Source organism: Hyperolius riggenbachi, chromosome 12, assembly GCF_040937935.1.
Source record: "Hyperolius riggenbachi isolate aHypRig1 chromosome 12, aHypRig1.pri, whole genome shotgun sequence".
Classification (NCBI taxonomy): Eukaryota; Metazoa; Chordata; class Amphibia; order Anura; family Hyperoliidae; genus Hyperolius; species Hyperolius riggenbachi.
In genome coordinates, this window is record NC_090657.1 from 141,905,465 (window position 1) to 141,922,527 (window position 17,063).

Below are 17,063 nucleotides of genomic sequence, written 5' to 3' on the forward strand. Positions count from 1 at the left end.
CAGAACTCCTCCTGGTGGGCAACGAATACCAAAAATATTGAAGAAACTTGAAGAATTTATATGCAAAAATACAAAAAGTCTTTACTGAAGACAACACTTGTGCATACATGTTCATAAAATGTATCCTTTAGGAAACATTTTCCATAGCAAAGAATGGCGAACATACAGCAGTGATTAACATCAAGATTAGTGCAGTTGTAAATATTGAGGCAACGTCGTCGACTTGTTTCGGGATAGACCCTTCATCAGGCCTCCACATATAAAGACAAATCTGTATAGCTAACACATGTTCTTAAAAGACATCTGGACAAAATGAAGCCAGGTATAACCACTCATCCAATTTTCAAACACAGAAATAACATACTGTATAGTACATCTTGCAGTTAACAGCATGTAGAATATGGCATTTTAATGTGCATAATACAACATCTAATAAAATTAATTACAATAGCGTAGTTGCTACTATAAAGACCTCCTGCACATCATCTTAAAAGGTTTCCAACCTGGTTTAAGAAATTGTAGCGTGCAGTGAGCACAATGCCAATATTAGCAGTTGCATTTATAATATTAGTCCGAATCAGTAAAGCTATTGGAATATTTGAAAAAGGAGATGCTCTACCCACCCATTTACAAGACCCGTATGGGTAGGGTGGGGGTCTCTCTGCTCACTGTTTGGCTTTTAGAACCTTCCTTCCAGCGAAGGATGGGTTAGCATGCCTACTTCTAGGTAGGTAATATGTTAGGCAGAAGATATGATCCTGCGACTATAATGGTTTGATATTACATTTTTGGTCTTGCAAGTCTAGATGTTAGTTTAGGCCATAGTGGTCTCCACATACACTACTTCTACACAATGTTAACATAACATTGCAAGCTTTTAACAGTGCGCCCCTAGTTATTTTTATAGTATCTCAGGTGAAGGTACGATGGTAAACTTAGTAACTAGGTGGTGCTTAAGCCACTGTATTGGGTTGGATAATAACAATCAAGGAAAGTTGGAAGGGAGGTCGAGAGGAAGAGAAGCAGGAGAAAGAATAAATAGGAGGAAAAGAAAGAGATGAAGAGAAAAAGGAAAGAAAAGGAGGACAAGAGCTTAGTAGAGTGATTTACTCCATTTACACAAAATGTGTGAGTTAGGCGTCTAACCTTTTTATGGGCAGGTTTCTTGATCTAGAGGTTTCTGATCCAAGCACTTCTTTTCTGTCCGAAGAGGTAATCAATCAGCGGTACCAGATTTTAGAGAACTGTTCCATCTTGTCTTCCATCCTTGCTTTTAGTTTTTTAATAATATCTTTTTTAAATTTTAATGCCTTTAGCCCTTATGGAATCACTACCTTTTGGATCTTTACCATCCGGCCTGCAAGTGTGTTGCTGGGTCTTACAGATACCTATAGTGTAGTCACTTCCTGTCTACATTGAAGTAGTGACGCTTTGGTTAACTGCCTAGCAACGAGGGGTTCCCTTCGCGCTAGGAATGCCCAATAGGCGCAGTTTGTTCATAAAACTTCACTTCCGGGAGATACCGGAAGTGACGCGTCCGTCGGGACCAAGCAACCGGATGGTCGCTTTAGACCATATTCACCGGGCGGGCGTCTCAACACATGGAAGTAGGCTACCTCCACCTCAGACGTTTAGATGGCCATATTTGGCCTCAGGTTTGTGGCATGCGCTCCACGGGTCAGACGTTGGTGACCCTGCCGATCGATCTAGGTCCATTATTATTGTTGTGCCCTGCAAATGAGATCTTCCTATAGGCCAGCTGCCACCAGCAGTGATCCGGAAAGGACAGCCTCCTGCAAACCTGAACATGATTAAAGGATAATTACCTTAATTAAATGTTAATTGATGATGTCAGTATGTATAAAAGTGGGATATGTGCAGTTATTCAGATGTCCTGATGATGCGCTACACACTATTGGCATAAAACAGCGGTCGACCCCCTAACTGACTTGTACTTCTCTCCTGTCAATGGTACTGTAGCCCTTTTGTTTTTTTAATGGTGAAATAAATTACCTTGTTGCATTGAATGTGCGTGCCCACTCTCTCTTTCTGATACAAGTATGGACACTTAATTTGGGCTACAGCACTCCGAAGGCATCCTGTCATGGTCCTGTGCACTGTTTTCACCTCCAAATACTCCAGAGAACTGTTCCATCTTGTCTTCCATCCTTGCTTTTAGTTTTTCAAAGGATAATCTCTTTTTTAATGCAATTTTAATGTAAGTAAATGGAAGATTTTTTTTTAAAATGAAAACGACCCACAAAACGCTTTTTCATGTGACAGGGCCCTCAGTTGTATTATAGAGCTGCCACAATACTTCCCCGCTGTTTAATGAAGTAGTCAGTCATTGCTGCATTAGGTTTAAAAAAAAAAAAGAAGTGTAACAGTCATGGAATTTCCAGCTAAGGTCCACTTTAAGGCCCTTTTCACACAGATGGCTGAACTGTGCTCTTTTGCCTCCATCTCTGCTGCCAAGCGGTTCTGATGACCTTTATAGTTGAGTCCACATCAAGCTGTGATTTTCTAGTAGATCAGAAGGTTAGCTTATTAAATTATGATTTAATATTCCGAAAAAAAGTGGAACAGTGCAGAAAGAAATATATACAAAGTTATTTTCAAAAACAAAGTAAAAAGGTACAAAAAAAGTAAAAGGGTACAAAAAAACAAAGTAAAAAGGTACAAAGGCAGACAAGAAGACAGTATGCATAAATAAAAACGGGAATAACCGAAGAATCAAACGTTACCGGCATGAAGGTCTTAACTTGGTTTTGCGGGAGGATGCAGCTGGTCAGAAACCAGGGTAGTCCTAGCTTCTTGCTATCTCCTGAGGAACTACAAGTTCTGAATCTTCCACACTGATTTTTTATAGCAAGAAGCGTAACCTGAGGCTACAGGAAGAAATAATGTAATTTCCTCAGAGGGTGACATCATGGTTTGCAAAGACCTCTGTAATAGCCCCAGCTTGCTGTTGTATGCAAATTTTCAACGTTCCTGTACTGCTTTCAACCCTCCCAGACTCTAGACTTAGACAGTCTAATTGTGTATTTGAAACAACAGGTTGCTGTATATGTGTATACAGACTTCAAAGTGATGCAGACACCTTCCAAGCACATCAGACTATTCCTGACAAGTGGCTGTGTAATTGTCCAATTAAGCGTTTCCTTGCGCTGGAGGCCAGCTAAATATTTCCTAATTCACGCAATGTCCAGGTGTCTGTGGGCTATTCAACTTAGCTGGTCTATTCAAATTAGATTCACAGCCCCTTTACAGAAAGATGCAGACTTAACTTTTACAGGTGACAGAGACATGCACATCTAAGATAGTAAAACAGACAGAAAATGAACATGGCTTCTCCAAGATACAAGTTAAAAAATGGCTGCTATATCGCCACACATGGCGTCCGATAAATAGCGGTAGTTCTATCACCCGATATCTACAGGTAGGCGCTGACACCTCAATCAGCCCTCAATGCCACTGTTTCAATGGGCATACATGGCAGCGCCTAAAAGATTAACGGTTTAAAAAATATTTTGCAGCGGGAGTCTGCGTGGGGGGGGGGGGGGTGTAGGGCAGTTAGGATTAGGCAGCAGGTAGAGTGTTTGTACAAGGGGAGTGGTTAGGATTAGGTGTCAGGTAGTGTGTTTGTATGTTGGGGTGGTTAGGCATCAGGAAGGGCGTTTGTTCGGGGGACTGGTAGGGTTGGGAGTGTGGGGAGGGTTCTGTGTGAGAGTAGGGTTAGGTTTAGCTGTAGTAAAGTATCAGTATTTAATATTTACACATTAATAGTAGACTATCCTAGAAAATCGGTAAAACAGCTTTCCATGCGCCCTTTTATTAAGCACGCGTCTGCTCTGCCTCTCCATTCTGCAGACAATATAGGAGAGGTCAGTTATGTTTTCTGAAACAATAGAAATCTATAGTTGTCCTGCAGTGAATTGTTGTTTTGTGTCACAAAGGTGTAACTTTCCTGTAATGTATGTTTTTCTGTATCTCTGTAGAGAACTTTGATGTACATTGTATCAGTGCTATGTATTTACCAGGTGCTGCTTTGTTGTCTAGTGTTCGTATTTCCAACTGTGTTGTCCTTTTTTGCAGATTATATTTGAAGCCGTGTCACTTAAGGATCACCCAGGATACATTGCTGTAGATGAAGTCCGTGTTCTGGCTCATCCATGCCGTATGTATCCCCTCATCCTTTATTTTTTCTGTTACGAAATAGTGTCTGCTACAAAACATGGTTTGTTTTTACCAATTGTAAATTAATACCCCCTTCAAAACATGGTAAAGGTTAGATGTTGGTGGGTTAAGGTTAGGTATCAGAAGGGGGATTTAAGGTTAGGCTCAAGGGCTCTCAGAGTAGCATGACCCTTAAAGGGAACCTTAAGCGAGAGATATATGGAGGCTACCATATTTATTTCCTTTTAACCACTTCACCCCAAAGCGGTTTTTACCCTAACAGACGAGCGATTTTCACCTTTCAGTGCTCATCCCTTTAATTGGGCAATAGCTTAATCACTACTAATCACAATGAAATGATCTATATCTTGTTTTTTCCACCACCAATTGGGCTTTTTGGAGTTGATATTTGTTTTCAGTAATTACTTTATTTTCTATGCATTTTAAAGGGAGAAACGGAGAAATAGTGTATTTTTTCATTTTTTTCCTTAATTTCATCCCCTATAGTTTTAATATAAACACTGCTACTGTACATAAAACCCACAGCGCTGTCTGACTTCCATTAAGAGGCTCTAGCAGGACGTTTTTATAAGTCAGCTTGTCATTAAGTGGTTAAACAATACCAGTTGCTTGGTTATCCTGCTGGTCCTCTGCCTCTAATACTTTTAGCCATAGACCCTAAACAAGCATGCAGCAGATCAGGTGTTTCTGACATCATTGTCAAATCTGCACGCTAGTTTCTGGAGCGATCGAGCCACTACAGCAGCCAAATAAATAGAGCAGCAGGCAACTGCTATTGCTTAAAAGGAAATAAATATGGCAGCCTCCATCTACTTTTCGCTTCAGGTTCCCTTTAAGGGTCATGCTACCCTGAGAGCCCTTGGGTGATGACCCCCCCCCCTTCAACTCCCACCCTCATGTTACAGCACAATGACAGACAGTGTAGTGTTATAGTTCTCTGCAACTTTTAATCAAATGTGAAGAACTACATTTCTTGTGACCTTTGGTGTCATTTCCTGTAGAAAGGATATAAGCTGAGCTTTCATTTAGAGACACTGCTGTGATGTGCTACAGCACACTCCCTGATGTGTGCTCTGCAACTCTCATCCTACATCCTCTTCCTTCCTTGTTTTCCCCAGTTCCATCACTGGATTTCAGTACACATCTGGAGGCTTTATAGGGTGGGTGCAAAATTCCTGAAAAAATTTTTGCCCCTTCTTTCCTTACTTTCCTTACCATGGCAATTGTAGTAGGGGTGGATGAACACCCTGTAAAAAAAGTCACAGGAGACAAAAAACGGGAGCCCAGTAGTGCAATATGTCAATGACCACAATAAAAGAAAATAAATTAGAAGCACTACTCACAAAGGGAGGTTGCTGCGGGCAACCAACCACAGGAAGCAGGTGGAGACAATAAACCCGACTCCGCTCAGGGTGGTCCTAACCAGAACCGGAAGGATGGTCGCTCTCTTAGTGGAAAAAGGGGGACAGAGTCCACTGTGGGGAATCCACTGGTGGTCTGCCACCTCCCCTCGGACAGGATGTGTTCGGGGCTATACTTAGCATGTAAAAGGGAAAGAGGCGCAACGCGTTTCGCGGGTCTCAGCCTGCTTCATCAGGCCAGTAAAAGTGCCAAATAGAAAATATCATCTAGCATAGGGAGGCTCCCTATGCTAGATGATATTTTCTATTTGGCACTTTTACTGGCCTGATGAAGCTGGCCGAGACCCGCGAAACGCGTTGCCTGTGCTAATAAAAATCCCTTGTATTAACTACAGAGGTTTCGTCATTGAGGTAAGCTACCTCATATCACTTTTCGATTTTAAGCTGATTTTAGATGCTTTTATTACACCAGGGCGCCTCTTTCCCTTTTACGTTCCTTACCATGGGGCTGCCATTCAAGTGGATAATGAGGAATATGGTCCATGAAGTAACTGAGGTTGTTTAAAGGCAATTAGTTGGTTTGGCATAATAATAAAAAAAAAAGTCATGGTGAAATAATAAGTGGCTTATTCATTAAAGTGGGCCTCCAGACCATTTGACTACATCCTGCAGCCTTGGTTTAGAAAAAAAAAATTATAGTTACCTGAAGACCCCACATCATTCCACTTCCAGTGCCTGGCCCCACCTCCCCTCTCTCCCCGGCGAAAAAACAGCAAGCTATTTTCTACCGTAAATAGCTTGGTGGTTTTTTTCCATGGTAGTAGTAAATTAGTCTGGAGGTCCTCTTTAAAGTGGTATTGCCATCAAATGTAATCTATAGTCTAAAGCTGAATACAATTAACAGCTAATTGATAAGCCTGCCTTTGCCAGGCAGATTTATCAGATTGAGCTGGAAGTGTATGCACTGTGTACACAAGGCAGAAAAGCTACTGGTGGGTGGGGGGCAAAAGAGAACTTTATCTCCTTTATTTGCTCACTGATTACTCCTTTAGGAGTCCATCTGATAATTTTTCCTGCAGTCAGCAATGAGGTTCAAATATGCAATGAAAATACATGAAACATGGTATTTTATATTCATTTTTAGTGTGTTTAATGCTTTAGAGGAAAAAACAAATATGACAATACAACTTTTAAACTGTGACAATTAGATTGAACTGACCAAGGGTGAGGCTTACTACTATGTAGCATTATTGACCTCTGTAATCTGATATTTCCAGCAGATTGAATTACTTTGATTGAACCTTTCAGTGATCTTTGCACACAAGTAGATTAAACTAACAAAGTTCTGATATGAGACAATTTATCAATAATAGGGGTGTCTGGATGTAGCAGTAACTTTTGTTTGAGATTGTTGTGGAAGGCTTACCAAGGGATTAATGGCCACACATAACTTTGTATTGTCTCAGCAACCCCATTTGGCGTATAGGCCCTGTCTATTCCCTGCTGAAACCTGATTGATCTTGGATCAATTACTTGCCAGGTTTGGAAAATAATTTGTTTTTGTACGTCTAGTTTGAAAAAAGTTATCCTTCAGAGAGCCCTGTGAGGTCCTGCTCTTGTTAGATTTTAAAATTGTAGAACCATAAACACAACACCCCCCACCCTCCCCAACCACCTGAATATGCTCCAGCTTCTGCATTGTGAAGGACGTTTACTTCATCTAATTTTCTCACATCATTTTTGTCATCACAGCAACTGTTAACCTGCTGTAATGCCTTATTCAAAGAGGCATGGCATATGCTTCCACTTACCTTTATCCTTGCAGCACGCTATGGGAGGGGATATGGCCTGACAGTTGACCTTCCATAGTACTTTCTGATAGGGAGGATTGTCCCACTGCATAGCTCTGTGGGTGGGGTGGGGGTTACAGGGGATCAGGTTATGTCCACCCCAAAATAAACTTAAAGGATAACACCACTTTTGTGTAAAAAGAAACAAACTATGTTTAGTAATTGGCTGTTAATTTAGTCTGTGTCAAGCTGGCCCCTATACGATCAGCACAAATAAAAATTCCACCATGCTTGGTTAGTGCTATAAAAATTGGAAAAACCGAGAGCCCAATATATGTATGTTAAGCATAATATATATGTATGTTAAGCATAAATAGGGGTAAATGATCAGTGAGAAGAGTATCACAAATGTGGGTTACCACACAGGTAACCACTGTATAGGCAGGTGAGGAGATTAAGCCTGTCCTCATTCAGGGTTAAGAAGTCGCTCTCTGTAGATCAGAAAAAAAGGCGTAGGTCACCCCTCCACCCAGTGGTGGACACGGTAAAGCAGTTGGTGAACAGAGGCGCCAGCAGGCTAAAAATGGATAAAAACTTTAAAATTTGCTTGGAGGAAGCGGTGGACTTACATCCAAAAAGCAGACACGAAAGACTGTCTGAATAGTAACAAACACATTTATTATATAGTACCCCAAACTATGGGGTACTGTACAATACATGTGTTGGTTAGTGCTATGTTTGTGCCCATTTGTGCTGCTTTCATTTTGAAGATAATAGCACTTATTATTTCACCCGCTAATCGCCTAAGTGAGAACTGGCCCTAAAGGTAGCAAATAACAGTCCAATTTTTAGCAAAGAATCCTCTCAGCTATCAAATTATGATCGACTTAGCAGAAAATAAACTCTGTTTATGTTCCCAATCAGCTGCAAACAATTCTTAAAGCGATTGTTTGACGGCAATTGTCGATTGAAAAAAACGTTTTTTTCTAAATTAACTGTGATGCAGAGGAAGTACAGATTGGTTCGTTCGTTGATGGTGAAATAATTTACCACAACGTATTACAGTATTGAAACGGGGATACTGTGTGTCTGTCTGGGGACTGTATGTAGAGGTCATGATTGGATACTTTGTGCATTTGCCCTCTGACTTGTGTTTTTGTTCCCCCCTTCGCTGGATGTGCGCTGCTGTGCTGTCTCGGTCTCGCCTGCCCCCTCCGGCGGCGCGTCGGGCGGGTGGGCGGGGCTTGGCGGACGTATCGGGCAGGTTGCCTTTGCGCCTGTCCGCTGTGTCCGCCCGCCCCCTCGCCCGGCATTGGCCCCTGGTGGGGGGGGGGCGTGGCCGGCCGGCTGGGTGCGTCCCGCCGATGGGGGAATAAAGTCAGCGGGACACAGGAAGCTGACGAACCTCCAGAGGAAGCCGGAAGTCCGGCGAAACCGGTAGAGGACGCTTTGACTGCGTCCTGGCCGCCGCACCGCCTCCTCCTAGCCCTTTGGGATTGCTCCCCTCTCTCCAACCAGCCCAGCCTGCCTTTCTCCGGACACTACTGAGCACGCATGAGCCTCCGGTTTCCATCTCATCACTGGACACTCCATCCACTGCAGGCAGCCATCCTGGGTACACTACAAACAGCCTGCATAGCTACAATGCTTTCCAGCGTCACCACCCTGGACATGTAAGCAGCCCCACGGGCATGAATCTGTTATGTAGGTGGACTGCTATTATCAAGTTGACGCTGAGAGAACAGCAGTCTGAGTTATACAATATATAGGATGTTTTGAACACTGGATTCTAACCATTGAAAGCTGATCCATGCTCTGCTTGGCTTGAACTGCTGCATATGCTTTAAACTCACATTAAGTACCTGGCTGAAGCTTGCTTGCATGCTATATTCTTACTTGCCATAGGGATATGCACCCAGAGGCTGGACTAACTTTTCGCTGTGCTTAGTATATGTTCCGGACGGACTATTTTTATTTTGATTTCTTGCTTACAACAACCAGACTCTGTTTACGCTGATACACCTAGGACTGGCCTATATGTACGCACTCTGGCTGGATCCAGTGATTTAGACATATATTTTTGATTTTTTGAGTGTATGGCCATACAGATCTGCATGTTTGTTGGCGTGTGTGTAAGTGCATGTTGGGGCTGATTGGATTTTGGCAACATCAGAGACAAGGGGGAGGGGGTGGTGGGGATGGCCGGGGGGCGGACTTTTTAATGGTTACTATTATATCTGTGATTAATAATAAAGTTTTTGTATTTTGATTATATTCGGTGACTATTGGATCTTTTGTTTGTCCCGGTCATACCCACCTCATTCTTTATCTCACCTTGGTTTGTGAAATAATTTAATGTATTATGAAGTATTTTCTGATCACATTTGTCTGATCGTTCAAATGATTCTTCGTTTAAAAACTGGACCATTAGTGGCCAGTAAGTAAGCTCCCATACTACATGGAGGTGGTAAAATTGGCCATCAAATCATTGGCCAATCAAAATTTGATGTGTGTACACACCATAATGTGTTTGTGTACATATAGCTTTACACAGCTTGTTATAATAGTGACCTATACAGTGTATTTAGCTGACCTGATGTTGTTTTTTTTCCGGTGAGTGAAAGTGGATTTATACTATTTGAGTTCATGGTTATACGGCATCAGGTTTTGCTCTAAAAATAAGACATTTGTAATGTTGTTTAGAGTTGTCCATTACTGTTTATGTGCTTTGGCAGGTAACCATTCTCAGTGTCGTAAATACACAAGTAGTATTGGAGATAGAAGGGAAAATACATTTCCTAAGGGACGCGGTGTGGAGGGAAGAGAACTGACCCATCTGCTGTTTTTCAGATTCTAATTCAATTTTCATGGATCTTTAATCTCTCCCCTCACTAAATACTAACGCAGAAAGGTCAAAGAACATTATAGGTAATCTCCATTCAAACATGAAAATGTGTGCGTTTAAACCTGGTGGACGCTGCCTATCGAGCAGCTCTAACTGTTATCTAGCCTTTGTGTTTTTGCCATTTGGCTACACTGATAACTGCACCCTGCCTGACACCTGCAGCAGCCCTCAAAAGTCTGCAGATGGTTTGAGGGAGGCAGTAGGTTTAATGACAACTGTAGTTGGGGGCACCATAGCATAAGTCTTAGCACACTGTACTTTATGGAATTCTTATAGCTAAATTCTAGTTCCATTAAGGGATGGATGGTAATTTTAACATCATGTTGGGTAGGCACTGTGTCGATTGTTGCAATTGAATTTCCAGGACAATATTCTAAGTCAGAAATACCCAGGCTGTACATAAACAGTATAATACTTACAAACTGTATACATACCCCTCACAGTCATTATTGGAATGCTCCTCCCTACTCTTTCTTCCCTTTTGCAATTCCCTCAATCTTTCCCATCACCATACCCATTTGTTTCTGGCCAGACAACATCGTTTGGCTCTATTGGTCAGTTCAATTTGCTCCTGCAGACTGTTATGCTGTCATTTATTTTCAGTCATTGGTCACTGTTTCTATCCTATTAAAAATATGAATGTACTCATATTTTTCTTAGAAAGTGTTAAAATAGGTCCTGAAAATGAATGCAGTTTATGTGGTTACAGACAGTATACCTGAAGTCCTGTGGGATGTAGATATTTATCTACTGCTGTGAATGGCTGCCGTGCTCTCCCGCGTCATCAGGCAAATTGGAGAAAATCTGCTTTACTCACCTAGGGCTTTCTCCAGCCCCTTGCAGCCGACTGTCCCACGCTGTCACCTCCACTCCCTGCCGCTGTCCCGCTCTCGCCGCACGTTGCAGAGGACAACCTCGAGTTCGCCCTTACTGCGCCTGTGTCAAGCGCCGCTGTCAATCACCGCCATGTTGTCCGCGGCTTACTGCTCAGGCGCAGAACCACTGTGCCCCCGCAGTAAGCCATGGACAACGTGACGGTGATTGACATGCGCAGTAAGGGTGAACTTGAGGTCGTCCTCTGCACAGTGCGGCGAGTGGGACAGTCGGCTGCAAGGGGCTGGAGAAAGCCCCAGGTGAGTAAAGTAGATTTTTTCCAATTTGCCTGATAACGCCTTTAAGGACTGAACTTTTTTGATTTCTACGTCAAGAGGCTATGTTACTGTCAATTTTGAAAATATGGGCTTATTAGTGATGGACACAAAACTGAAAAAATGCACCTTTATTTCCATAAAATATTGGTGCCATACATTGTACTTGGGATGCAGTTGTGTAGGATGACCAAAAGAGACACCCTGGAGAAGAATCCAGGAGACAATGGGAGCCCCAATAGCATAATAAGTAATAGCAAGGAGTCAAAATTGTTGTGAAGAGTGGTACTCACAAACAAAAGTTGCAGACGGACAACCAACCACTGAAGGCAGGTTGAGATCAACAACCCCCACCCCGCTCGGGTGTCCAGATGCACTGGACGCTGGACGCACTCTTGGCAAAGAACTCCAAAATAGGTTATGAGGGTGAGGGTACACCTAACCAAAATGGAACACCCCTCCCAAAGGATGGTGGGTTGCACAAGAGGGGGAAGAGGCGCCCAAATATTGATAAAACTATGTTAAAAATAGCTAAAATAGAGAAAGGTTGAGGTGGATTACCTCAATGATGACAAATTCGTATATGGAATAAACAAATTTTATTAAGCACTAGGCAACGCGTTTCGTGAGTACTTGCCCACTTACTCAGGCCAAATACAGTGCCAGAAGTAATTCAAGCCTGCACGAGGGACATCTCTTGTACTAGAGAAGTATTTTAAATCTTGCAATAACCGGGACAAATAGGCAAATAAAATGTGTGGGTTTGAACTACGGTAGCATGTATAATTTTAAAACTGTAATGGCTAAAAAATAAAAAATGTTTCTTCTTTTTCCCATTAAAGTGCATTTAGAATAAAATAACTTCTTAACAAATTGTACCACCCAAAGGAAGCCTAATTGGTGGTGAAGAAAACAAGATATAGGTCGTTTTGTTGTGATAAGCAGGCAAAGGTGAGCGCTGAAAGGTGAAAATTGTTCTGGTACAGAAGGGGAAAAACCCCTCAGTAGTGAAGTGGTTAAATAGATTATTCTTGTACCCTATATTTATGTAATCAGGATTTTGTAACACTAGTATGGTACCTACAGAATGTACAGCATAAGCTTATGGTTGAAAGTTTGCATTTTACATTTTCCACTTTTTCATCATAGTGGTGCTACAAGCCTATAACCCTGGTGAAAGGTTGAAGTAAAACATAAAGTAGAGAACCAAGTTGTGGCTTTGCATTCATGATGTAAGAGTTCATCTTAAAAGCAGAAATATCTCCAGAAATCCTTCTCAACACTGGAGCTTTCATTATCTACATGTTTCATGGAACGAGATTCAATGTCTTAATAAGTCTAGTGTGATGCAGCTGCCTCTATTAGGCCCCATTCACACTTGCATTTTGGCAAGTAAACGGACCGGATCCTGATCGGATCCTGACCTGATCCTGACTTGATCCTGATCAGAACCGTACGGTTCCGATCCGGATCCGATCCATTTGCATCAGGCATGCATCAGGCTGCCATCCGGATCCGTGGGCAAAAAATAGCGAAATTTTAAGAAAAAAATGTTGGGGTCAGCAGAAGGTGCACCTGGTGCACCTGTAGAATCAGGTTCCTCCGCTGTAGGCCTCACCTCCACCTCCGACATTCTGCCAAACAGCTCCAGCACGTCTGTTACTGCTGCTCCACTCCAGACATGCTTGGCCCATGTGTCCCCATCCGAAATGGCCGCTTGGATACACATAGGAAGTGGGGTAGAACGTCAGGTGTTTGTAGGCAGTGTGTTCTGTGCCTTCCGTTTCCCATTGGTTTCTGTGTTCCGGATGGTGCTGTCAGGCTCAGGTCCGGCTCCGGTCCGGGTGCGTGGGCCGGAGATCCGGACCCAAAAAATAGCGCATGTTGGAAAAGAGTCCGGAGTCCGGATCTGATCCGGCTCCGGTGCGTACGGAACGGACGCGTGTGAACGTCCGCGTAGACTTTACATTGCTATGCGGAACGTACGTTTCGTTTGTACAGTATGCGGTCCGGATCAGATCCGGAAAATCCGGATAGCGAACGCTAATGTGAACCGGGCCTTAGGGCTGAGGGAGGGGGGTTTCTCAGCATTTAGAGCACCCTTCACTCTTAAGCATCTATGTGATACATGAGCTTGTCTATGAAGCGGTTGGGACCAAAAGACGTATAATAATTGTTTGCTTCAACAGTGGAGGCAGATTTACAGACCTAATCTTGGGCATGTTTGTGCTGTTGTTGTTGGGAGTGTGGAGTTCTCTTGGGTTTGTTTATTACTGAAAGTTGAGAGATACAAATCTTGTTGACTGTGTTCTAGAATGTGCTAGAGGTGAGTAATTAGGAGAGTGTAACATTTCCATAGTTTTTATCATTTCTCTAGTTAGTTTTCTGTTTCTTCACTAGCTTCACTTCCTGTGACTGGAAGAAACTAAAAAACCAGCAACAACAAAGAGAAAAAACATACATTTGTTCACCCTCCTATAAATAGGAAGCCCTTGTTGTAACTGGTCCGTATGGGTGCACATGCTCATCAGGCCCTGCAAGAACAGGGAGATTAGCACAACAGGGAGATTCAGATGCGGTTTCGAATCAGTACTGATGGCAAGGGAGCCGTACATGGGTTGATTGTGGCCCAACATGCTAAGCCAATTTCAGCAAAAACTATCAAGCTGTGGGCCATTGATCCCTCTTCACTCCTTTTCTTGCCCATCGTTCAGAGATTTTCCAACAAGTCCAATTAGACTTTCAGTCAATAAATTGCTCAAAATTGTTTTAAAGAGGGACTTTAGCCCAGGATTTAGCCCAATCAGTAGCTGTTACCCCATCTCCATAAGAAATCTTTACCTTTTTTTCAAATAGATCATCAGGAGGGTGTGGCTGATATTGTGGTGAAACCCATCCCACAGTGATCTCATGACCATGGTCCTGACAGTTTGCTGTCTGTGAACCTTGCTGCATTGTGGGAGATGATGGCTTTTTCCAGCTGCCAAGCAAGCAGTCTATGCATAGAACTCTCAGTAAACGGCAGGACAGACCACCTTGCAGAACTAGATGTTGCCACTTGTGATATATTTCAGAAAGTTAATTGGGGAGAGGAAATATTTTACTAATGGCAAATACTGTCCAAAATAATCTATAAATAAATATTATAAAAAAATAAGCAATTTTATTAAGTATGTATTTTCACTACAGCTCCATCCTCTCTAAGGTCAACCAATCGGATATGTTGGAGCAACTATTACTGGCAAATTCAATAAAAGTCAAAATCAGTCAGAAATTGACTACACACAATTGATACTGTACATATATGGGCAACCTAAGGTTAATTTCACTCTGGGATCCTGCATTGTATACCCTGTAAAAACAGGATCACAAGGCAATGGAGGGGAAATGTCCCACTGCACTGTACTGTGCGATGCAGCACATACAGTAAAGCATACAGTACATAAAAAGTATGCTTAAAGCAGTATAAAACCCTGACATAATATTCAACAAAAACATGTTTTCCTACGTTTTATCATATTTGCATTTGTGCATAAGTATTATTATTCATTTAAAAATTACAAGTTCCCAAAAGTACAGTTTTTTTTTTTTGCTTTGAGAGCTGACTTTGCATTTTATTAATAACTGTTTTTATTCATTATGTTTTAAAGGCATATTGAGTTTCTGTCTGTGTCCAGGAGCTTCTGCACAGTCAGAGAATGTGTCACATTCTTCACTTGATGTAATTAAGTAAACACAAGATAACATTATCTCCACTTTAGGAGGCATCCAGATTTCTCTGCACTGAACTTTGAAGCCTCATCTACACGCGTAGATGAGGCTCCGATCCAGCGGCTCGATTAGCCGCTGGATCGCCTCTTCCGCGTCCCCGTGCGTACCCGCTGCATCCCCGCGCTTACCCGTCGCGTCCCCACTTGCCGCGCGTGCGCCGGATTCGATTCCCCGCTCGTCCCCGCCGGCGCCGCTTATCCTCCGCTCGATTCCCTGCCATTGTTCCCTCGTGGGGAACGAGCAGGGAATCGGCGGTAGCAAGATCCGACCTGTCGGATCTTATCAATCGAGCCGCATCAGCGGCTCGATTGATAAGCCACATCGCCGCCTCATCTACGATTGTATATGAGGCTTTAAGTCCTGTGTGTAACCCTCTGAATGCTGTAAAAAAAATGCTGGTTGTATGTAATATGCTGTAAATAATTTTTTAGAGTAAAGAAGAAATGCTGGGTTTCATTCCGCTTTAAAGCGAACCTTAAGTCACCTAAAAAAAATGAGATGAACTCACCTGGGGCTTCCCTCAGCCCCCAGCAGACGATCGGTGCCCTCGCAGCTCCGCTCCGATGTCCCAGGACCCGCCGGTGACGACTTCCGGTTTCGCCGTCACCGGCCGACAGGCATGGGAACGCGAGTGATTGTTCGCGTTCCCAGCCTGTATATCGCCCCCTATGCTGCTATTGCGGCCAGGAGGCCGCAATAGCAGCATAGGGGGCGATATACAGGCTGGGAACGCGAACAATCACTCGCGTTCCCATGCCTGTCGGCCGGTGACGGCGAAACCGGAAGTCGTCGCCGGCGGGTCCTGGGACATCGGAGCGGAGCTGCGAGGGCACCGATCGTCTGCTGGGGGCTGAGGGAAGCCCCAGGTGAGTTCATGTCATTTTTTTTAGGTGACTTAAGGTTCGCTTTAAAGAAGTGTAAGGAAAATAACATAAGGAATACAATTTTGTACAATATTAATTTATAGATTATTTAGTCAGTGTTTGTCCATTGTAAATTATTCCCTAATTTATCCTCTGAAATTTATTACTGGTGATGACATCTTTAGTTCTATGCACAGAGGGAGATATTGCTTGCTTGGCAGTTGGAAAAGGCCCTTATTTCCTACAATGCAATAAGGTTCACAGACAGCAAACTGAGAGGACCATGGTCATGATATCACACTGTGGGAGGGGTTTTACCACAATATCAGCCATTCAGACATCCCCGATGATTTATTCAAGAAAAGGTAAAGATTTCTCTTGTGAAAAGGGGTATCAGCAACTGATTGTGATGAAGTTGAATCCTGTATTGAAGTTCCTATTTAACTGCAGCTGTAATTGCACATTATCTGGTACTGCACAACATGCCTTGCATTATTCCGATGGATTCCGTCGCACTGCTAATGCACTGATGTGTATGTAGCATTACAATATATTTGCATGGTTAAATTGTCTGGCGTAGCGCAATGAGTGAAAGTAGCCAAAGCGTGTAGAAAGAATTAAGACCATAAACTCCTAACGGTCTGACATTGACAGATATAAACATTTAGATAATGATTTGTTTACAACTGCACTTTGCTCTGAAGAATACGGCACAGTTCAGTGAAATGCTTTGTTACATTCCTAAAGAAAATTTGTTTTCATTAAGTGTTGTGGCTTTGTACGAGATAAGTGATTCCTATTTACTCCCTTTTTTATTCCTTTTTTTTTTCTCTTAACTTGGCGTACAAGTTTATTTGGAAAAGTGCACAATGCCGCTAATAAATGTAATCGCTAACAAAATGGTATAGTGACATCAGGTACAGAAAAGAAAAAATAACTGTGTTTGACAAAAAGGCAGACGGGCACTTCAGTGAGTTTTTGTACCTTGAAAGCATCAAACACGCTGTTAACAATAACCATCCTTCAGA

At 42.7% G+C, this 17,063-nt stretch overlaps 1 protein-coding gene across 12 annotated transcripts in view; it reads left to right on the plus strand.

Annotated features, from left to right (window-relative positions):
- Positions 1 to 17,063, plus strand: part of PTPRT (protein tyrosine phosphatase receptor type T) — an 852,204-nt gene that overhangs the window by 458,291 nt on the left and 376,850 nt on the right. For all 12 annotated transcript variants that reach the window (XM_068262870.1, XM_068262859.1, XM_068262860.1 and 9 more), the window contains exon 4: positions 4,096 to 4,177. In XM_068262870.1, coding sequence (XP_068118971.1) covers positions 4,096 to 4,177 — 82 coding nt within the window. The remainder of the gene's footprint in view (positions 1 to 4,095; positions 4,178 to 17,063) is intronic.